General features: G+C 32.9%; 2 protein-coding genes across 3 annotated transcripts; one reads left to right on the top strand and one right to left on the bottom strand.

Annotated features, from left to right (window-relative positions):
• Positions 1–216: 216 nt before the first annotated feature.
• Positions 217–14,739, top strand: LOC116775891 (histone lysine demethylase PHF8-like). 2 transcript variants are annotated; one of them, XM_061524279.1, is made up of 23 exons: positions 217–355; positions 819–904; positions 1,160–1,342; positions 1,558–1,670; positions 2,281–2,417; positions 2,849–3,041; positions 3,388–3,483; positions 4,022–4,167; positions 4,668–4,794; positions 5,144–5,263; positions 5,747–5,863; positions 6,294–6,757; positions 7,113–7,339; positions 7,779–7,903; positions 8,175–8,261; positions 8,666–8,834; positions 9,518–9,626; positions 10,078–10,176; positions 10,502–10,617; positions 10,862–10,964; positions 11,292–11,430; positions 11,518–11,587; positions 12,286–14,739. In XM_061524279.1, the coding sequence occupies exons 1-23, from the start codon at positions 255–257 to the stop codon at positions 12,363–12,365; spliced, it is 3,207 nt and encodes a 1,068-aa protein (XP_061380263.1). In that variant the 5' UTR covers positions 217–254; the 3' UTR covers positions 12,366–14,739. The 2 variants fall into 2 exon arrangements, with proteins under 2 accessions (XP_061380263.1, XP_061380262.1); XM_061524278.1 differs by having other exon boundaries at positions 10,499–10,617.
• Positions 14,740–18,682: 3,943 nt separating this feature from the next.
• LOC116775897 (facilitated trehalose transporter Tret1-like) lies at positions 18,683–22,437 on the bottom strand. The gene is made up of 3 exons (XM_032668925.2): positions 22,221–22,437; positions 20,778–20,913; positions 18,683–20,422 (listed from the first exon to the last, which is right to left on the bottom strand). The coding sequence occupies exons 1-3, from the start codon at positions 22,260–22,262 to the stop codon at positions 19,092–19,094; spliced, it is 1,509 nt and encodes a 502-aa protein (XP_032524816.2). The 5' UTR covers positions 22,263–22,437; the 3' UTR covers positions 18,683–19,091.
• Between the last annotated feature and the right edge of the window lie 1,810 nt (positions 22,438–24,247).

The raw sequence follows: 24,247 nt of genomic DNA, 5'->3' as shown, positions 1-24,247 counted from the left end.
ATTTAAATCCAATTATTAAGTATTAAAGAATAATTAGTTACAAAATAATAAGCATAAGAACATTTATGATCTCATTTGTTAACAACATTATTAAATAATGTAGCTATAACATTTTATTGTCATTTTAAAGACATTTCAAAAAATTGCCTATATAAATGTGATTAGTCTATGGACGAAAGACGAAATTTATGTTTTAGTATGACCACCCAAAGCAACGTGGAGAAAAATAACACAGTTGTCTATTCGCCATCAAAATGGCGTCATCGAAGGAAACCTATTGTTTGTGTGGCCAACCATATAATATTGGTCAATTTATGATAGAATGTGATTGCTGTCGCGAGTGGTTTCATGGAAGGTAAAGTGGAATATGATAAAGTTTTTATGTGAAAGCAATATTGTGTGTTAAAAATATGATAAATCAATCTGACAGCACTCCGCTGGGCCACCATGTTATGAAGATGTTTTTCGTAATAAACTTGTGATATTAATCTTATAACAAATATTGTAACAGGAATACTCATTTATATATTTATTCTGCTGTATTCTATATATTATATGTGAGAAAAGTAATGTGATACGGTTTGTTTACATCGTTGGTCACCATGGGATTAACAAATGCGTGCTTGTGTTGTGTGATTGTGCTTTGTCAAGCCGTAGTTGATAAGAACATGGAAATAAACCGGCTTATATAGGAATAGAAACACATCCCTGTAATAATATATACCTATGGTTCATCCTTTTTTAGAAAACACAGTTTCGTACTGTCTTTCATATTGTAATAATATTCAGAGGTATTTATGTAAACTATCTCGTTTCAGCTGTGTTGATGTTAAAATTTACCATTCGGATGATATAGACAAGTATCACTGTCCAAAATGTGCCCAGACTTATGGACCCTCAGTTTGTGAGTAAAATTATGGACATTTATAGTAAACATATTTAGAACACAGTAAAAACAAATCCACTTATTTAGAGTACGGCTATTTATTACACTGTTTAATGGTAATGTAATTTTGTATAATTTTATAAAACCTTTACTTACCCTGACAATCCTAAAATAGCTATGACAATGTAATTATTTTTCTATATAGCACTGTTAAGAAAAAGACTGAAACATAAATGTAATCTGACATATATATGAATATAATATATATTTCAGTGAAAATCCCAACAAACAATCACCGTGCGGATCGCTACGAGCTTGGTGCGGAGACACGACCTTCACAAGCCGGATCACCAGCATGGGTCCGAGCACTGTCCGCTCGGCCCATGAGACCCACAGCCGCAGCCCTAACCACAATGAGACCTGAACAGTTTACCGAGGAGTTTGTCAGAGATAATTGTTAGTAGTAACTCTCGTGATTTTAATATATGCAGTAAAACAGCAAAGAGTTTTAATATTAAAGATTTTTCAACACATACTTTTTTAAATTATCTAGATAAATAATTAAGTATTTGTTAAAAAATTAATGTTTTACATGAATAAATATGCTAATTTTTTTAATGTGTAAAATTTGTTTAACATATAATATAAGTAATTTTAATATGAATTCTCAGTGTTCACACGACCAGTCATCTTTAATACCTCAGAGGGTCTTGATATGAAGGTGCCGAATGCCAATACATTTAACGTAAGATCTGTGTTACGATATTGTGGAGCTCAGTTAGAGGTAATATTGCATCCATATAAAATTTTTCTTTATATCAATTAATATAAATTTAAATGAAACTGATATTTTTCTGACTACTACACATATTTTATTATCTTACAAACTACATACTCCTGACGATTCAGTTACTTTGCAGCAACCATGATCATGTCTTATCCGCCCGTGATCACGGTTGCTGCAAAGTAACTGAAACGTCGGGAGTATGTGGCTTAAAAAAAATTAAAATACGCATAGTAATCAGAAAAATATTAGTTTTATTTAAATAACTACTTGCTAAAGTCTTAGATCTCAATATTAATTTAGTTATAAAATGTTAGCACAGTGTAATTTGTTATAAAAATCTAATATTTTAATCCTTACTTAATATTGATTAAGGATTATGCTATGTGTATTATTACTTATGCTATGTGTATTATTTTGATATTAATATGTCATATATAATATTAGTATAAAGTATGACTTATTATTTAAAAGAGAAAAAATATATTTAGATAGTTTTAAGTTGAATTTGTTATACATAAGAAATATCAGTCATATTCCAAGTTATGAATAAGTAGAGATATTGTAAACATATAATCAAATTAAAATGCTTAAATGTTATGTTTTGCAGGTTGAGGTTATAGATGTACGTAAGCAGTCCACCTTACGGATGCCGCTCGGAGATTTTGTGGATTACTTTGAGACCCCACAGGAACACAGGGATGAGAAAGTCCTCAATGTACTCAGTCTGGAGTTCACCGATACCAAGTAAGCAGAGATTTATTTATTTAGTGAACATTGATTATTTAATTAGTAAGTAAACATAAGTAAATTAAGCAGTGAGTAATTTAACATATATATAAAAATATATAAAAGTCATTAAAATGATTGTATTGTCCAAGAATAGGGTCCAGGAATACTAATCCGAATATTACTATATTCAGCCAATATTACTATTTTGATAATGTATGATATGAGGAATGGACACATAAAAAAAAACATATACAACCTCAGTAATTAAAAAAGGTTTTAGTTAAAGCTGCCAGAGGATAAATGTTAAATAATAATAATAATGTATATATCATTTTAATATATTAGGGTCTATCCTTCAGTCCTGCTACTTCTGCTACTTACCACAATACATACATTATGAATTTTAAATACTACAGTTCTATATTAATTGTAAACTTTTTTTCCAGCATGTGTAGTCTAGTGGAGCCACCACTGATCGCTCGTAGTCTAGACTGGGCTCGAACTGTATGGTCTAGCGAGGAACCGGCTAGACCTCACGTCCAACGCTACTGTTTAATGTCAGCGTCTGGCTCCTATACAGACTTCCACATAGACTTTGGTGGTACCACAGTCTGGTATCACGTCCTACACGGAAGGAAGGTATTGGAATTGAATTACCACTATTATCGCCCGCGACTTTAGTCTGAGCTCGCTATAAGTAACAGACACTACAATCAACAAGTAGTGACATTTATAATCTGTATCAGATATAGTATTATCTATGAAATACGATTGCAATGACAGAAATCTGGGTTAAATTATTCCATATGCTATTCTGATGTAACATCTATATTACTGTAATGTTTCATCATAATGTTTTATTTAGTTTTTGTGTAAATGACTAACAAACATCTATACAAATATTCGACATATATAATATTAGTTTAATATAGTTACTAATCAGGCATGAATACTTTATATATATATCTTTTTAATTTATTTCCAGGTTTTCTATCTCATTCCACCCACAGCTACCAACTTAGCACTATACCAACAATGGAGTGCGGCTAACAATCAAACGGAAAAATTCTTTGGGGATATGGTATGTTTTATTTATCTTAAAAATTTCCCTAATTACTATATTATTAGATTATTATTATTATTATTATTATATTATTAGATATACATACTTTAAATGTTATTTACTTTGTTAGTAAATAAAAAATGGAGTCCTATGTATTCAATTAAAATATTGGTTTCCAAAGTGGTCTATTTGACTTCCAGACTAGATGAGATCTTCTACATTTAATTCTCACAATTGCTAAATTTTAATGTAAGCAAATGCTATTTTAAGTCAAAAGTTTCTTGCATATTCCATACTAAGTACAAAGCTTTGAGAAAATTAAAAAATAACATCCATAAAACGATCTCATCTTTATATTTTTATTGTCCTAAATATGTAGTGGAAATGTTGCTTAGGGGGAGTGGAGGGGGGCTACCGGAAATATTTTGAAAGTGGCCTATAATAAATATAGATTAGAAAATGTTGAATTAAATGACCCCTGTACACATTGATACCTCAATATAAAAATTATCTCATATTTATGAGAGTATTAATTAATTTCTTTGTAAAATTTCAGGTGGAATGGTATGGTACGGCTGAGTTAAGTCCCGGCGAGACCCTCTTCATACCGACTGGATGGATCCATGCTGTATACACTCCAACAGATTCACTGGTGTTTGGAGGCAATCTATTGCACTCATATGCTATCGAGATGCAATTACAGTGAGTGTGAAAATGTCCTATGTAAAATTGAAAAACTCATATAATTAAATCATTAAAGGGAAAAAACTAGTTTTTAAAATTAAACAAATCATTCACACATAGTAGTTATATCTTGGTCTGGAAATTAACTATTGAATTCTGTAAAATTCAAATTCTAATAATGATCATTATTTAATTTCTCAAAGTTTTTTTATGGAATTTTGTAAATTTTTTTTTTTTGTTATTTGAAATATGTATAGGTTTAAATATTTGTTTCATTACATTTTAGAATAGTTACAGATCAAAAGCTAGTTGTATGGAAAATTTTTCATTAAATATTTTTTATTTTTGTATTCATTTTGAAATCAGAAATAATGTCGGACTAATGAAACATTTCTTAAATGATGTCTATCTAAAATTATAATTACACGATAATTGCAAACAGTCGCAACAATCACAATTTGTAACATAGCACAGACAAAGACTATATAGAGGCATACTAATATAAAACAATGTTACAGAATATACGAGATCGAAAGTCGAGTGGAGACGCCAGTGCTATTGCGGTACCCTCTGTTCGAGGCGTTACACTGGCTGGCGGCGGCGCAGTTGTTGGCTGTACTGCGACGTATAAATGAGGAAACACAGGTGAAAAGCATAAACCGAATTTCAAACAAAAAATACAAAGAAAAATTCATCAGTAGTTGTATTTGAACCTGTTACTTCTGAACATCAGATTTCAGTCGCTATAACAACTAAGCTATCGTGTCTATATAGAATTCTATATATTTTGTAAGTAATTTACAAATTTGTCTTAAAGATTTTTGAACTTATAAAAGTTACATCGGTGTCGTTCAATTCAATTCTTCAATACTCATTTATCTTTATGTCACTTTTCATTCTCAGTAGAATTTTTAGACTGTGTCTAAAACTGAAAGGTGGACATTTTGTTCAGTTTTTTTTTATTTTTTGTTAAGTTTCAATAACATTTTTACAGGATGAAGATTTCACTCTACACGAGGGTAGTTCGTCACATCCTGTGGAACTGCCACCACTTCTGTTACGGGGTATTAAGATATTGGCCAACGCTCTCAAGGAGTGGCACACTCTGAAGGCGGTTAGTACACATATTTCTCATATATATATGTATCATAATTGCTTATAGTTTAAGTTTGTGTTTCTGAATTTCACGGTTGTAGCATACAGACAGAATCATGTTTAACTACTTTAAAATAAAGTTCAATTTTCCTTAACTCATTAATAATATGAAATTTACTTGAAATTATTTCAAAGACATGTGGGATTCATATTTATATATAGTTTTTAAATGTTTGTCTTATTTTATTCAATAAATTTTATATGTGACAAAATACTATTTTTAAATATATATATATTTAATTTACATACAGTGGCTGATGGCATTGTTCATCTGTGCTTATAGTTGGCTAATTCCCTATCTAATAAGCACCGACCTCAGCTCTTATTATCAAACTTATGGTAAAACTAAATAAAATGTAGGGGAGCGGGGGGGGGCGTCTTTGCGATTGTATACAGTGTTAATCTAATCACCTTATATATATTAAATTTAATGTACTTTCAGACGGATGCATCAAAGCGTGACAATGTACCCAAATGCATAAACTCTGGTCAACTGGTGAGGGAGCTGTGTAAGGAGTTGAGGACATTAGAAAAAAGAAATACAACAACAAAAGATAAGGTGGATACAAACAAGGAATATTTTAAATACATTACCAAGTATTTTCATAATTATTATAAAAATGATTTTTGAAGTGACAACTTCTTATGGGAGGGTAAACCGCTTCGTAACGTAACGCGTAACGCGTAACGCCACTGACTCTGATTTCCGTTTCTCTCTCGTATGCGGCATAATTAATACACCCAGGCGGCCAAAAGGGCATCGAGTAATATTAAATGTATTCATAAACAGATTATCAATTTAATGTATGGAGAATTGAAGTAATAACCTACACTTCTCATAAGTTAACACTATTTGTATATCAAATAACTTAAATTATCAGACTATTAGGACACTCGACAGACCTAACACGAGCAATTTTTTTTTTAATTTAGCATACCAAAGATTTTGAATATATTTATGTTAGTAAACGTATTTTTTTTATTTTCAGGACGTCAAACAGAAGAATCAATCTCCCACCAAATCTCAGAACAAAAAGCAAGCGGCGACACCAAAAAAACCAATCAAGCTCACTCTACCCAAACCGATAATGCACATGAACCAGAATACTGAATTCGTCGAGGAGAAACCCTACGCAGACAAATATTATGTGGACAACAAGGAGGTCGTGTACGCCGACCGGTACATACAGGATGTTAAATATATAGCCGCCGACGTCAAGTATGTCGCCGGCGACAAGTTTGTGAACAGTGACGTCAAGTTTGTGAACAGTGACATTAAGTTTGTCAACAGTGACGGCAAGTTTGTGAACAGTGACGTGAAGTACGTGTTGGACGGGAAGGAGGCGATACTGCCGGAGAAGTATTCGTACCAAAACTTTGAAGAGGTCAATTACCAGGACAATGGTTACGGAGACAGGCAAGATAAGAAAGCGGCGCTAAAGGTCAAATTAAGGTAATTTGGATATTACACTACAATATGGAGGTAGTTTTACATTGAGGACCCTAATAATATGATTTTTATATAGTTTTTTTTTTTGTGGTAAAATGAAATAAACTTAATCATTTTCTTATATCTCCTTTGAGATAAGAATAGCCAGATAATCATAGATGACAGATTAGTCTAAGAGTTAGTTATACTATTCTAGGGATGTAATTAAAAATATTACCAGATATATGGATACAAAATGATCATACAAACTTCTAAAAACAATATTATCAATTGACTTACATAAAAAACTCCAAACTGCCAGTTAACACGCGTCTATGGTAACTCGTGCTAAGCACGTTTATATATAATGGGCTTACAGCAACTCCCCATCCTCGTCACGTGAAGAACCTCCGCCCTATAGTCTGCCGGAGCACTCCATACTGAAGTCACATCTCATAAGGACGGACAGGAGCTTGAAGCCCGTACACCAGTGGACCATATCCAAGAAGGACATCGGAGACTATCACGAGGAAGAGATATTGTTCACCAACGAGAACCTTCAGACCAATGTCAGGGTCGAGGGACAGGAAATGAACTATGGAGCAGGTGAATCCCGCCGACTATATGTCTTGTGTATAATGTGATACCGTTTCTGTTATAATATATAAGCTTGATAACTCCAAATAAGACAAGTATTTAGCAATGAGATCTAAGACTTTAGCGAGTATTCGTTTAAATGAAACCAAATATTTTTCGGATTACTACGCGTTATTTTATTATTTTTTTAAAACTACATACTCCCGATGTTTCGCTTACTTTGCAGCAACCGTGATCACGGGCGGACGAGATGTCTGTAGTTTTTTAAAATAATAATATACGCGTAGTAATCCGAAAAAAAATTAGTTACATTTATAATGAAAAATCCTTTACTTTTTTTGAAAAAAGTATGTAAATATGAATTACCCGAGGAAACCATTGTTTATCTCCAGTTCTCTTATAGTGAAGCTGCATTATGTGTAATATATATTATATAATATGTTGCCAGGTATGTACTCTGCCGAGGACATGCAGCAAGAATATCAGTATGGAGATACCGCTAAAGGCTACCACCAGCTCTACCACCCAGACACCTACCACTACACCAGATACGAACAAACCGTCACCACTCAGGTTGGTATAAACATTAATATAACTATTATATATATATATGAAAAAAAGTTATGACTACCAGCGTTGAATCACAGAAGGATCACTGTATAGATATGGTATTATTAAATTAGTATATATATTTGGTTATATTCAATAAGTTTTGAGCTTAACTTGAAATTAAATGAAGCAAATAGAATGAAAACTTCATTCACAGTTAATAAAAAATTGTAATAAACATGAAAATACCTAATTTTATACCCAATAAGTCTTAAATCTGTTTGTGTGTGTCCAGCCTCAAACATACAATGGCACCACATACACGGAAACGCAGTTGCCTTCCTACGACGCGGCCATCGCTCACCAATACCAGAATAATTATGTAAGGAATCGTTTGATAGTTATGTATAATAGACGATTTAGAGCTGAACCCACCACGCCGTTGTGGAACGTTTCGGTGATCCAACTCAAAATTTCTTCCAAACTGTACAGTGCAGGTTTTTCAAATATTTTTCGTGAGTATTTATAAAGATGCTGCCAGTCAATTAAAATTACAAATATTATGAGATATAGGTACATTAAAATGTTAAAATCTTTAAAACCGAGTCCATGAAAGATAATGCATTTTCATCGTTATACCTCATGCAGAGAAAATTCGCATACTCACATAGAAAAATATCTCTAACATTTGAATAAAATTATACGCTTATAAGTTTATACCAGCGAGCATCAAGTCTTAGTCACTGTAAAGCGCCAAATGTTTGATATATAACCTTAATATTCCAGGTGATAGAAGAGAAGCCTCCTCCCAAACCGGAAGTGTCCGTCCGCCGGTCGGAGCGGCCGGTCCGGCGGCGCGTGTCCAGTTCCTACTCCTACGACGACGACCTCTACATCGACGACACGCCGCCCCCGCGACGGAAGCCGCCCAGGCAGAAACACAACAAGAACAATGGTATAGAGATATAACACCTCCGCGAGTAAATACTTAAATGTTACTAATATTTTTCGCATTACTTCGCGTTGTATTACTCTTTCTAACTACGTAATACCGACGTTTCGGTTACTCTGCAGCAAGCGTGCTCAGGGGCGGATAGATGTGAGTGAATACATACATCACGCTTGCTGCAGAGTAACCGAAACGTCGGGAGTATGGAAATAAAATACGCGTAGTGCGTCCGAAAAATATGAATTTCATTGCCGATGCCATCTCACATAAATAATGAACTTGGACACTACACAAGATACACAATTCGGTGAACATGACGTTATGTTTCATATGGGATTCAACCAAAATAAGCAAACGATACTTGCATACCCAAGTTCATGGTTTATTAAGTCAGACGAGGACTTATTAAAATTTATCGTGTAATATAACTATCGGAGTCCACAGATGTTATGACGTCATATCAAAGTTCTAGAGTAAATTCTAGAGGGTCCTATAGCAAGTTTGTTATGGGGATGCGGATTTCTATGTTAAAGTCCTATTTATGTCTGTAGGACTACCAAAAATTTTAATAATCACTACATTAATCTCGTACTTTGTGTTAAGATTCAGTCTTTTGGTAATCAATATATATAAGTGTGATATAATAATATATTATGTATGTATGTGTCAAAATTTCTCTTTACCAACAGCTACGAACGGTTCGTACCGCGCGCCCTCTAGACCGGCCCCTACTAATGGGATCGAGTCGCTGATACAGGCATCCGTATTGGCCGAGGAAGAGGCGCCGGTTAATGAGACGTGAGTTGTATATATATCAGAATTGCCTTTATTACAAAGTAATATTCTGTACATATAAAAAAAAAATGTTAAATTAGTAAGTTCCAGCTAACTCGATTTTAAACTTATACTGAAATGAAATCTGAACATAACACAAACGAAAGATTGAACACTCCGATAATCTAATATCGACTAATCTATCACACAACGCGCGTCACCGACGAAGAGTCCTGATCTCCTTTTCTCCTCCTGACATTTGCTGGGTATATCGTTCGCCCCTCTCCTACCCTCACATTCCTACAGTATATATATATAAAGATTAATTAACGTTCTGATGAAAATGTAGAATAATTATTGTCTCCATGTAAACCCGAGAAACATAGTTAGTTTCGTATATTTCTGCTTTCAATTTGAGTTTAAGTTATTAAATCTAGGCCAATATAGGCCAATTAATATAATCATAACGTTACAGTGAAGACGCAGCCGTGGCGGGTATGTTGAGTATCAGTGAAAGATACGAGCCACCAGCCACGTTCGGCATAGCGGTGGATACATCGGAACAAAGAAATAGGTATACAGACACACACACACAGACGCACACACACACACACGTATGTACATACATGTATAAATATACGTACCATCAAACTAGGTATAAAATACGATTCTGTATTCATAAACATGTGTGAGTTACGTTTCTTACCTGAAACTATGCATCAAGGACTGAAGTATTTGTCTGTTTTAGTTGTATTTAAATTTTTCCTGAAGTCTTAAAGTTTTCCAATCTCCACTAAGCTTTTAAAGTTGTCATACGGACTCGAATCACAAACCTATCTAATGTAGTCTGACATTAGACCGACATGCTATATATTAATAATTTAATGTATAACTAGCAGTGTCACAACGAGTACGGGTCGGGCGAGAGTACGTAAGAGTATCACGGCAGTGGAGACCATGGACGAGTTTGATGAAGAGGACGTCATCAAGGAAGTGCATCGGGATGAAGAGTATGGTGGGTTGTGGAACATACAGACATACATACATATAAATAATGAACTATCCGAAATATTTAATAGCACCGGTTCTTCAGTCCCGTTAAAATAAATGCAATTCTCATAGTTTCATTTGTTTTGGTACTCTTCTTAATGAATCAAGTGTACAAGTTCTGCTCCACAAAAACAGATTTACCAGAATAATCAGACAATACCCAATCAAAACAATGGAATGACTAGTCAAATATGTGTTATGTTCCTCAGTGTACCCGTCGCTGGAGATGAGCTCTGACGACGAAGAGGATTGGTCGGCGAGACGGAAGAAAGCGGCGAGGGTCAGACAGGACAGTCGCGGGAGAAGTGACAAGTCAGCTAATAAAACAAACATTACGAAACTAATATAAAATTATATGCCTTGACATGTTGTAAAGGAATAAATTTTAAAAGTCCTTTTATGAGACAATTTGTCTTTTAAAAATTTTTCTCAAGGAAATCTCGTTATTTTTAAAGAAACAATTACGCGCTAAAATGCTTCTTTTCTTTAACTAGCCGAGACCATAGAGGTTATAGAAGAAAAGAATGACAAGGCAAGCCTTAAATAACATAAATACTCCACAGACATAATAATAAAAACAACAATTTAAACTTAAAGAAAAATAATGTATGTTATGTGTTTATTATATTGGTCTTCCAGGGACGATTCCTGGTGTCCTCGGGGTCGTCTGCCCCGTACCCCAGTGAGGCCTCGCCCTACTCGCACAGCCGTGAAGCGGGAGTGTGTCAGAGCGGCGTTACACGCGGCCTCGGTCAGAACGACGGACAGGCGACCGGAAGTAATATATGCTATATATATTTCAAAATTATTTTGCTATATATATTTTTTATAAATTATTGAATATAAACGTCATGTATTTATATAGAGTGCTAAGAGAGCGGTTCTAGCCACAAAGAGCCGTCGTCCGCCAGCGCCGGTCGCAACACCTAATAAAAGTACGTAGAAAATTATAAATATACCTAAATATTATTAATAACCACAGTTCACTACAATTATATATATATATATATATATATATATATATATATATATATATATATATATATATATATGTTTTCGGTCTCGTCTGTTTGTTTCCTTGTCAAAAACTACTTATTAGATTGATGTGTAGCAATTTTTGAGCCAAAACAAATTTTTCTACAAATGTACTACATAGTATAAATTAGATAAAAATAGTTTTTTTTTATATATATTAACCTTCCAAGTAACAAGTGTAACGGTCAGCCCGAGTCTTATTACCTTCTTTGTACTACTTAATTACTTAATCCTAGGATCAGTTTCATTTTACCTCATGGTAGATACATTTTTACATGTAAAGTAAAATAAGCATAACTAACGACATAATTTATACAAAAACATGCGCAGTTGGCGTAGTGGGGATAAGTTTGCTCGTTTACTGTTAATGCTAACCAACAAGAAAATTTCGTTATAAAAAAAAAGAATGGGTCAATTTAAGTGCTCGCAAGTGTAGTCGTGTCCCGTCTAGTACCCGGCATTATATATGACACCTAAAAATATCTAAATCTAACTATGCACATTTTCAATGAGGAAGTGAAATATCACACTGTGATTTCAAAAAATGCTTAAAATATTAATAGATTTAAATCTATTTTAATAAAATAATGTTTTACAGATTCAAGACTGAAGAAAGGCATGAAGACGGCGAAACAACGCCTAGGGAAGATATTGAAGATACATAAAATGATATATTAAATTATAGCTAGATGTATGTAGGCGGACCAATTGTATGTTGTAGCGAGTGACGCTGGTGTTGAAGCAATGTTTACGAATCGCCCCAACAGATGTCGCTTTCGATAAAAAAAATTATATTTTTTAATTATTATGATTTAGATCTGACGTACGTTTAATGCTACCAATACTGTATATCAATTCTCACGTTCTATATCGCTGGTTCGATTGAATTAAATTAAATTAATTCTAATATAACAGAAATAGCTTCGTGTCATCGTTAAATGTGCGAGGAGCATATTTTTTCGTTTATTTTTATTACTTAAACTGGACGGTTGGTAATATATAACGATCTACTTATGCGTACAAAAGTTGTAATGTGTGTTATGTTTCATAAATTTAAACTCACCACCGATGAAAAATTGTATATTAATATATAAGTTGTTAGTTTGTTTAGTGATTATAGTTTAAGTGATATTCTATTCGTTGGTAAGTCGTTTACGGTTTCTGTTAATATTTTCATCGTATGCTGTTTTTTTTTGTTTGTTTGTTTGTCCGTCTGTATGTAAATCATATCAAAATTTTGCGTATGTCACAGGCGAAGTCTATTTTGAAACAATGTTGGCTGTATCATTTATGCAAATTATAGTAATATATATTTTATGAGCAAATATTTAAAAGCACGTAATTTTTTGGTTTGTTTATATTAAAAAAAAATACACCTTTTAACTGTGTATGAGAATAAGTTTGTAAAGAGTATAAACATTAATGTAATTGAGATCTAAGGCTTTCGCGAGTATTCGATCAAATAAATAAATACTGCCGACGTTTTCATCTCATCTGCCCGTGATCACGGTTACTGCAAAGTAACCGAAACCTCGGCAGTATGAAGATAAACTAATAAAAAACGCGTAGTAAATCCGAAAATTATAGTTTTGTTCAACGAAATTTTATTCGAGAAACATTAAATGATATGGCAACATTTCATAATAGATTTCCTCATACATATATACAGGGTGTATCTTTATCGTGTAGATTTAAGTTCACGACTAACATTTGATTAACGTATTGACATTTATACTCTTGTAAAGAATAAAAATAGCATCATGATACCTTTGTCACTGTATCCAGACAATAGATAAAACGCTTTAAATTATATGTAGCTCTGCGCTACGAGCCATTGATTTGTTTGTTTGTGTGTTACGAATAAGACGTTAATAGAAAGTTGTGATTCAGTTGATTTGATAAAGTAACGAACCAGCCGATGGCAATGACATTTTGTTTTCCAAGTATATGGAGTACTCTTATACCAATCTATCCTGCTAAGATTACTGATAGTAGATTTACACTCGCCTACGAGCCGCGAGACGAGGCACGAGCCGAAGCACCAGGCGAGAGTGTAAATAGTCGCTTGCGGCTCGCCTCGCGTCCGGAGGTGCGAGCTGTGATACGAGACGAAGCACAGGACGAGGTACGAGGCGAGAGTGTAAATGTTGTATAAGAAAAAATAGGATTATTATCCTCCTACATCAGGTTGAAATATTTTGAATCACTTTATCTAGGACGTGCATTTACTGAAACTAATTTATCACAAACTTTCCATATAAGAGTTTTTCATATACTTGTATGTATGTATCACACTTACTTACTCTGATATGATTTGACTCACATATAATTAGTATAATTTTAACGTGCTATGAATAGTGAATGTCGCGGGTTAATTTATTTATTATTAAGAAGCTTTGGGTGGTTTGTATCGCAAAAAAGATGACATGATACATATATATAATATTTTATTAAACGACAGTTTTATCGGTTTTTCATATAAAAAAGTGACGATCCGACTTAATTATATATAAAACCGATATAACCATTAACCGATAGATCCGTTGCACCAGGCGTTTTAAGTGTAACATAAGATTAAATTTAAGCTTCACATAGTTAGTATTTATGACTTTATTTTTTTTATATATAACATGTCCCAAGTATAAACTGATATAGTGCCTCTATCCAGTAGTATATACTAAGTATAGATGAGACTAAGCTATACGAAAATTCTTTTTATATTTCACAATGTATAGATCATCATCAATAAAGTATTTTTATATATAAGTTTATTAACCTTGTATATACATAGCTATAGTAGCCTTGTGTGTGTTTCGTGTGTACATGCGGTTACGCACACAGATATATTCACTCACTTATAGTTTAACTCACAAGCGATCAGAAATGATTTTTTAACGCCGAAGAATTATATTTAATACGAAAATAAAAGGAATTTTCTTCTCTTGATTTATTAATTAATGGCAATCTTAATGTAAGTGAAAAGATTATGTATAAACCTCTAGCCCACTTTATGTATATTGTTGTGACAAAAAAAAAATTTTTAGACTTACAACCTCCTGCGTTTTATTTCTATGAAATGATTATTATGTTTTGTTTCTGTGTTTTCATCTTTTTCCTAACGCTATATAATTCGAAATGCATTGTTAAATTGTATTAAAATTATTTTTGATATTGTGCAGAATGGTACTGAGCAAATGCATAATGAGTGTACTGTATAGTATTGAGCAAATGAATAATGAGTGTTGAATAGTAATGAGCAAATGCATAATGAGTGTACTGTATAGTATTGAGCAAATGAATAATGAGTGTTGAATAGTAATGAGCGGATGCATAATGAGTGTACTGTATAGTATTGAGCAAATGAATAATGAGTGTTGAATAGTAATGAGCAAATGCATTATGAGTGTACTGTATAGTACTGAGCAAATGCATAGTGAGTGTTGAATAGTAATGAGCAAATGCATTATGAGTGTACTGTATAGTACTGAGCAAATGCATAGTGAGTGTTGAATAGTAATGAGCAAATGCATAATGAGTGTTGAATAGTAATGAGCAAATGAATAATGAGTGTTGAATAGTAATGAGCAGATGCATAATCAGAAAGGATGCTGTTATATTTTCAAAGAAAAATATGTGACAAAGACTAAATGGTAAACATTGCAGGGATTAGTTTGTTTTTCTAAAATATGTGCAAATCTTTTTGTGATCTTATAATATATGTTTGTAAGCAGCAGTGGTGATCCATCCAAAATATTGTCCAAACTGTGGGTATTATAAAACAAGATGCGGATTCGTAAAAATAATATTGCGAATGAAGCCATAACATTAATAAAAAAAAGAGTAACACAGCATCTTTGTCAAAAACTGGCGGCTTTTTTGTCAAACACAGTGTCAAAAACTGGCGGTTTATTTCTTATTCATTAATGACCTAATTAAAAATAGTAAGAGTGTTTTAATTATGACAATCTCTTAAAGATTTCCGATTCTATTGCAAGTTAAAAAGACTAAACGGAGACATATAGTGATATTAATTTTATATATCATTGGAGTGAAATCAATTACTTTTGATTAATGAAAAAAATATAACATCTATAATATCGCTTGTGTCTAAAAAAAGGAATGAAAATTTTATTAATAAATTTAATTACGTTATGATAAGAATTCTTCAAGCACCTACCATTGTGTTCACATAGATGTAAAGTCACAATTTAAAGATTATTATAATCTGTAGACCTTTAAATAAAGTTTTTTTTAAAACAGATATTTTACAGGCAAACAGTCATGTCACCGATTTCGGAATATGTTCTGATGAAGCTGGATAGCGGATAGTTCTGAACAGTGTCCTTGAGATTACCGGTTTCGAAAAAAATGGTCGACTAGGGATTTTTTAGTACACGCAGCGCACTTATTTAGGAAAGTTCCTGAGAACGACGGTAAAACACTCAGTATCACTAGGAATCTCGAGCGCTTATAACAGGGTCGGGAACTAAAGCCTTATTGGTATGTTTTCTACCTGCGGCCTATCCTCTGGTCTGATGGCCTGGACTTCTGACTTTGCGAAGGACCTTCCTCTAAGAGCAGTTGTTAACAATTGCGGTCTGTTACATCCGCAGATCAATTTCTGCTGCCCATAACGATCTCCTATTGCCAAGTGTTTTGGCTATGCAGATACGCAAAGCTACAGTCACCGTCAGAACTCGCACACTCGTGGAGTCCAACCTCGTACTGAAAGCAAGGTAGTGGAACATTGCCTACATCTGTGTTTCCTTCCTATTATGATTTGGGAATCTTAAAAACTAGAGTGACGAGGCTATTACTTGGCTAGTGCTTTGATGAACTTTGGCTTCACTGCCACCGACCAACAGGCGGAATAGTAGTCAAGAACTATCTACTTTATATGAAGAAAAAAATGCTAAACTGACTGTATTTATCACAAGCTATATAAGGAACGTTCTGTTTCTGTGATAAACCAATGGTTTATTTTTATATTCAATATTTCGGTACCTTAAATATTCATAATTTAAAACACAATAAGTAAATAACACACATTGAAATCGTACCACAGACAAGACACTTATATATAAAAAAAAAAAATATATAACCTATTAGTTTTTTCTTTCTCTATTTTGAAATGTAATGTTTATAGATAAATATATATATCGGAGTTTAAGGCGCTTGTAACTCAATAGCCATAAAACTAATTTCGTTAATGCCTTGGCATTAAATTAAGAAGTACAGAGAATAAAGATCCTAAGGAATACAGTAAATGTGATACTTTTAGAGGATTTGTTCAGGTTTGCCAAACTTTCCCTAAAAATAATTAACTTGGCCAGTTTAGTAATTAACTTGTAAGGATAAAATTTAAACATTTCGCACAACATGCAACGTATGGGCCCTAAGAAGCGAATTGGATTATATAAAAGCTACTTAAAAGTCAAATATGATTTTCCTTGTTTTCGTAAACTTGAAAAATATATACATCTTAAAAGCGTCTCATAAATTCGGTTATTAGTTGTGGGAAGTTCCACAAATCGTTTCATTAAATATATATTTCTATAGAGATAGATAGAGAGAGAGAGAGAGAGAGAGAGAGAGATAAGTTAAGCAATGAAATTGAAATGAACAACTTTTTTTAATCGAATATGTATTAAGTGATAATGTTATTTGTTACCCAAATAGCAGATCACTTGGTATTTTAGGATTTTTTATAGATATCGTGTTTGTTTTTTGTTATTTGGTAAGTGTTGGATTTTTTTCATTGTAGACGTTTGTATGTTAGAGGTCATATTTGATCCGCATAATATACAAAGCCAATATTTATATAGTAATAAATTTATGTACGTATGTATGAATTGTATATGAATATCGTTTTTAACGTGTAAATCAATACACAGTAAGCTCAACAAAATAAGTCTAGATCCTGCTGGTGTTTCTTTAACAATATCTGTATAAATAAATCTAGACGAATCTATAGGATGGTAAAGAAACATTTGCATCATATAATATGCATATCAATGAAAAATACGTTTTGCTATATAAAGCCCAATACTTTAGTTCACGAACCAATATGCTGGTAATTAAACCTAGCCGTTAGACCAAAGAGAGTAAAACTATTTCTTTAGTCTTTATAGAGAATTTTTGTAGGCCATTCGAAGTACACATTCACTGCCAACTCAGTTTCTAATTTCGGCGACCCAAGTCGTTGACCTTGCACCTTCTCCTGTTTCCTTTAATGCAATTATAATCATTAATGTCTCAACTGGTCTTCTCTATTACTTTTGACCTTGGTTTCATTATTACGATATTAGAGCCTTTGACTGGTAGAAATGCCCTCTACCTAATTATTTTGATTGTAAAAGATGTCAAGGTGCTCACTGTACACGAAACTAGTGCATGTTACTTTGAGCTCTTCATAGATAATTTATTACAATCAACATAAAAATATAATTAAAATTATAGAATAATGAAGTGATGAATCATAAGAGTTTATGAAAATTAAAGTTATTACTACTTAACAATGAGAATTGTCAGTTGAATATTAACATCTATTTCACATAAGCCTGTAGAATCACAGAGGAATGACTTGCCCTGAAAGGAACATTATTATGAAGTATCGACAAAATTTAAACAATCTATAAAAATAGTTTAGCGGCTACGTCGTGTTATACCCATCTCTTCACTGATGTAATAATGAGGAATAGATCCTTTTGTTATATGCAGCGATTAGCCTAAAAAATCATACGAACAGTTGTAGCAATTTTTCAATAATATGAAGTTACTGTATTAGAAAAAAAAAGTTATTAAAAAAAAATGACTTAAATTTTTAATTCAAATGAATAGATTTCTTTGCGTGCTTTAAAAAAAATTGTTTTTTCTTTTCATGTCAAAGGTGGCGAACGAGTAGACGGCGTACTCGATGGGAAGTAGTCACCGTCGCCCACGGACAACCGCAACATCTCTTATGTTAGTACAAGGGTTAAATAAAAGGTGTGAAATAAAAACAACGTTATATTATTTTTCCACCATAATCAAGTACAAGTAAAATGGCATTTTTAACCTCAAAAGGCATACTTTTTATATTCAGTTCGGACACTTTATTTCTAACGATTGCACATACCTACTTATGTGTTACATTTATCTTTACGAAAAAATTCTTCCGGGTGGGCGTTACGTTTAAGTGTCCTAGAAAATTCAAACATATGATAAAGATAATTTATTTAACATATTGTATATAGTCACAGCCATATCTTATCATAGCACTTCACCTTATATAATAATACCTCCTTCAAAGTATCTAAGTTACAAAATTTTGTCTAAAATGTTTCTACTATTAGAAAATCTTAAAATTGGACGAACACAACGGAACGACGATCACAAATTTATCTGATATATCATTATAACACTTTATACTACAGGACTACTACACCGTCTATCTGTATTAAGATACCTCATTGACGTCAACGACTGCGTTGACTTTAATTCCTCTGGGGATAAGGGTTTTCCTCTAAAATCTTCTTCGATTTCTTGCAATGTCCTATCTTTGGTTTCAGGAAGTAATAGCATTGCAACGACGAGGCAGTAGCCCACAACACCCGCGTATAAAACATAAGCACCGTGGATGCCGACGGTTTTAAATAAAACTGGCACCGTTTTGACCGTTATGAACAAGTTTGAAGAAAGGAATAAGACACTCAATCCTCCAGCGAGACTTCGATACTCTAGCGGAAAGAGCTCTCCGGCAATGATGAACGGCAATGGCACTGTTCCTGTTGCAATCGATAACATGTGGATGTGTATCAGAGCTATTCCAATGGCCGGGTGGTCGAAAGGTAACATATTCTGACTCTTAAAGTATGTGTAGCAAGCCGTCGCCAAGAAAGCGAACAGATTTATACTAACTGTAGCCAATAGCATAGTTCGTCGTTTGACTTTCTTAATTACGTAAACAGCAATGGAGTTAGAAATAATTCTTTGTGTGTCCAACGTGATTACCATCAGAGAAATGTTAGTGCCATCGCCTATGACATGAGAAAAGATGTCCATCGTATAGGCCGCTAGAATATTAGCTCCGGCCCATTGTCCTAAGGTATATATATGAATCATTATGATTATGGGTTTGTAAAATTCTTTCTTCCTAATTGTGACGTTTACGTACGCTAAATTACTTCTTACAGTTTTTGAAAAGGATTGCGAGACATTCGAAAGTTCCTTGGCTTCTCTCACAATTTTGCTTGAATCAATCATCTTTTCTAATTCATCATTCTCCTCGTCACCTCGAAGCCACTTAAAAACTTTTCTGCATTCATCATACTTCCCTTGATCGGCTAACCAGCTCGGTGATTCAGGCGAATATATGACTATCAATAAATCAATGAACACTAAAATTGCTATGATCAAAGCTGTCTTTTGCCACGAAAAGTACGATCCAAGGGAGTGGACAAAAAGAACTCCAGTCGCTATAGTCAAGGATATAACTGTTAAGAACGCTCCACGGTTCTTTGGACTCGTATACTCCCCTATTAGAACAGGCCCCAGGGAAGCGCTCATACCCATCGCGAGGCCTTGAAGGAATCTTGCGACGAGAAGAATAGTGATGTTATTTGCTATTATGATAAGGAACCAGCCTATTATCATTGGCACCAAACTTGCCAAGTTTGCAGTACGCCGCCCAAACTTAGCCATTATTGTTGGCACTATGAAGTTACCAACTACCAAAGCGAATCCCAGGATTGCAGCTGTAAAAAAGATATCATAGAAGTTTATACATATTAAAGTAATTTATTTCAGATTTACTCCAAACTTCTTTATATAGTAAACGCTTACTTTGATTAATGGATTTAGCCTGGAGGTAACACTTAATAGTTTATGACTTGGGTCCATGATAATAGACATCACGATGCTATTTGATAATACAGTGAAGTAGAATAAAAAACAAGTTCAGAGAAGATTTTTGCTTGAGTAGCTTAGATAACGCGGTTATGAAGGTTGGATGGACGTACTAGCATCGTTTAGTTTCTTTATATTATTTATAACTTAGTCTTAATAACAAATCCGAATAAAGGTAAGTTTTATTATGCCTTATGTATCTACCTATCCAAGATCCTGAGGAGTCGTCGATTGGTATAAGTGACCCCGGCAACCGCAGTTGTGGTAGAAGGATGGCTGCAAATCCCATGACCAAACCATGGGCCGCCATGTTTAGACATACTCCAAGAGTGACGAAACACTATAAAAAAAAGGACAAGTTTTATATACATATGTACGTCATTACTCGTAAATATTTCTTTTGATAGATTTTTTAATTCAATAGCATTAATTCCCATCATATTTCTAATTTTTGTTCTTATTTTTTTCTTTAAATTAATCACCAGTAATACACTCATAGTTCGTAAAATTTTTAGGACCAAATAACAAAAATTTATTTCCCTCTTGGAAGGAAGAATTTCTTGTCTTGAATCTATATATTATATAAACAGCAAGCAAATGGTAAGGAAAATATTTTTAATTATAATTAACCAATTAATAAGAGGTTAACAATTGGTTTGATATATTTTACCTACCTACCTACCTACTTACCTATATGTCATATATATGTATATATATATATATATAACATATAGGTAAGAAGGTATATATAACATATAGCATAGAAAATGCTTGATCACATACATCTGTAATTTTTATTTTGAAAAGATGTTTTTATCGTTTGGCCTTCAAGACTTTATTGTTACTTGAATCTGATAAAGTTTTATATCATAAGCAATCGATAAAAAACATTCATTCTTTACGATAAGTAATCAATTATCATGAGTTTATCAAAGACCGCATAATAATAAAATAATGAAATGCAAAAACAAAGTGCTGTATTACAGTTTCCCGATATCATTGGCTTCTATAAATTAAAATTAATATCTTATATAAAATGACTGGTTAATGCTATAATGTTGTAAATTTTGCAAGGGCATACTGATAAAAAGGAGAATATTTTATGAGAATTGTCACGTATGTGAGCGGGTTAAATTACTTGGTTATTAGAATACAACTTACTAGTTACCTAACCAATTTGGATAATAATTTATACATAGAAAGTCCGGTCTAGGTGGGCCGAGTGTCACGTGAGCCGTTAAAATATAAAAGTACTTAAAATGTTTTTTTTTTTATATAAAAAAACATTGAGATGGTATCAAAATTAACAACTCTCGTGGAATTTTATTATTTCTATGTAAGCTGATAATAAATAAAAAAGATTAACTATGCTGCGTAAAGAGCAAAGATGAGATAGATCGAGATGAAGCGGAGAAATTTGTAGAAGTCACAATACATTTTGTAATGGTATTGTTTTGGACTTGTGCCATTACATGTACCTATTTAAGACATCGGGAATTTTGTTTTCATAATACATCGTAAATGTCATTCATATAAAACAAAAAGGTTTTATTGAATAGTTTTTATTGAAATTGAATGGCAAGCGAAATTTATAACCGGTTGGACGAATTATGACTATTGCGAAAACACGAACATAAAATTTGTTACCTGTTTCTTGAAAGGTGTAATCCATGATTCCGACTTTCCCATTTTCGACGAGTTTCCCTCACCTTTCTTTCAATACTAAACACTACATCTCACACGATATCGGACATCGATTTCATAATTTTCCTTATCACATGATTGGCGGAAGGCCAAGTCTTAAAAGTTTATCAGTCCGCGTTCCTTAAGCGCCGGCTGGCTACTGAACTTGTCGCTACAATTCTTAAATAATTAATATAAACATGCACACTGAGAACATTAAGCAACTTCAGAAGAATATTATTCTACTTAAATAACATCATTTGTAATTTACAACACGCGTCTAATCGCAATTAATACGCCCCTAAAACTAAATATATTTAATTCTGTATACGTATGTAATTTTCTATAATTCTTTATAAATATTTATCCAATAATTTTCTATATCAATTTATATAAAATAGAATTCATTTATATATAATATTTAACAAACAACACTCAAGCAACACACAATATCACATACTGGACATACCCATTAATATACCTAATAAAGCTATGAATTCTCCAACAATGTCATATTACCTTGATGTGGCCCCATACTTCAAAGTCCAGTATATCCACATTTATTCTGTCCTCTTCGAATCAATGGTCTATTAAAATGTATTGACGACTGCAATTTTATTATTGCTATTAATATCTGTAGCTATAAATATTTCCTTGATAGTTTTATTCTTTCGTATTATTGTTTAAATATGAAGCACTTCAGTTACTTCGCTACTGACTACTCGTTTCGTTTTGTTTAAAACATTTCAGTCAAACTGCCTACTTATAATTAAGTGGTTTTATTTTTTGTTATCACGAGAGCAAACACGTTATTTGATAATTTTCTATTCGTTTTTTCATTTATTTAATTATGAATTTGATACACTATTCAATAATTTTATCCCAATGTTTACTCGTAGATATATATATATATATGTGTGTGTGTGTGTGTGTGCGTGTGTGTGTGTGTGTGTATTTTAAGTTGTAATAATTTGTAGGTACTGTCTAATTATTTCCGTCTTCCTTTTATATAATATTTGTTTTTAAATATACCTAGCTTATGTATTGATCTCATTACCTAATAAAATATTTTACAACCTTGTATCTAAACTTATTAGACCCGAATAGTACCAAACTCTTGCAAATATTCCAAGTAAAGTGAATATAAAATTTGTGCGATCACGGAAACACGAGATGGTAGTGGCATATTTCCCGCCCCTGATCACGGTTGCTGAAGAGCGATAGAAACGTCTCTTAAAATGTAGGAATAATAGATTTAAAACCGCACAATATAGTTTTATTTAAATGTATACTAGACAAAATCATCGCTATCATTAAAATAATTGACGCTAAACATTACACGTATCATCAGAACACTCAGCAAACTCCCTAAATTAAATCCAATAATTCCCCATATTACTATAGTTCATAAGATTACACATGTGAAAATACAATGTCATATTTCCATAGCAAACGTTTGTCTACAAGCTAATGCTTCATAATGAAAATAATATGCTTAGAAGGTCACGATCGATTGACCGTAACGAACGCAAAATATTCCAAGACAAGACAATACGTAATACTTCCAAACTAAGAACCACTGAGCTAAACAAAATACTGTAACATTATCTAAAACTTCTATATACAATGATATCCCTGTATCTACAAAAGTATAATCTATTATAGTTAAACATTATATATAAATTAGACATAACGAATTTGTTACTACATAGATAATATATAATTTTGAATGATTACGGCACAACGTATTTCAAATATATAAGAATAAGTGATAAGAGTTAATTTCAGTTTTAGTGTCAAAAGGTAAGCAAGTCCTTATGGGTCTATTACGGGCAATATATTAGAAATTAAACGACCATCGCCGGGGCAACATGGTTGTATGTATAAAAGTGACGAGTGAGTAGGGACGTTGCTGACTCCGAGAAACGAACAGCTGTCCTTATGAACCAGAATATTAAGGATACAGCACAAGCAAGCACATTGCTATCCTA

Source organism: Danaus plexippus, chromosome 24 (genome assembly GCF_018135715.1).
Source record: "Danaus plexippus chromosome 24, MEX_DaPlex, whole genome shotgun sequence".
NCBI lineage: Eukaryota > Metazoa > Arthropoda > Insecta > Lepidoptera > Nymphalidae > Danaus > Danaus plexippus.
The sequence above is the reverse complement of the archived record's forward strand: the minus strand, read 5'-3'. Positions and strand labels throughout refer to the sequence as shown.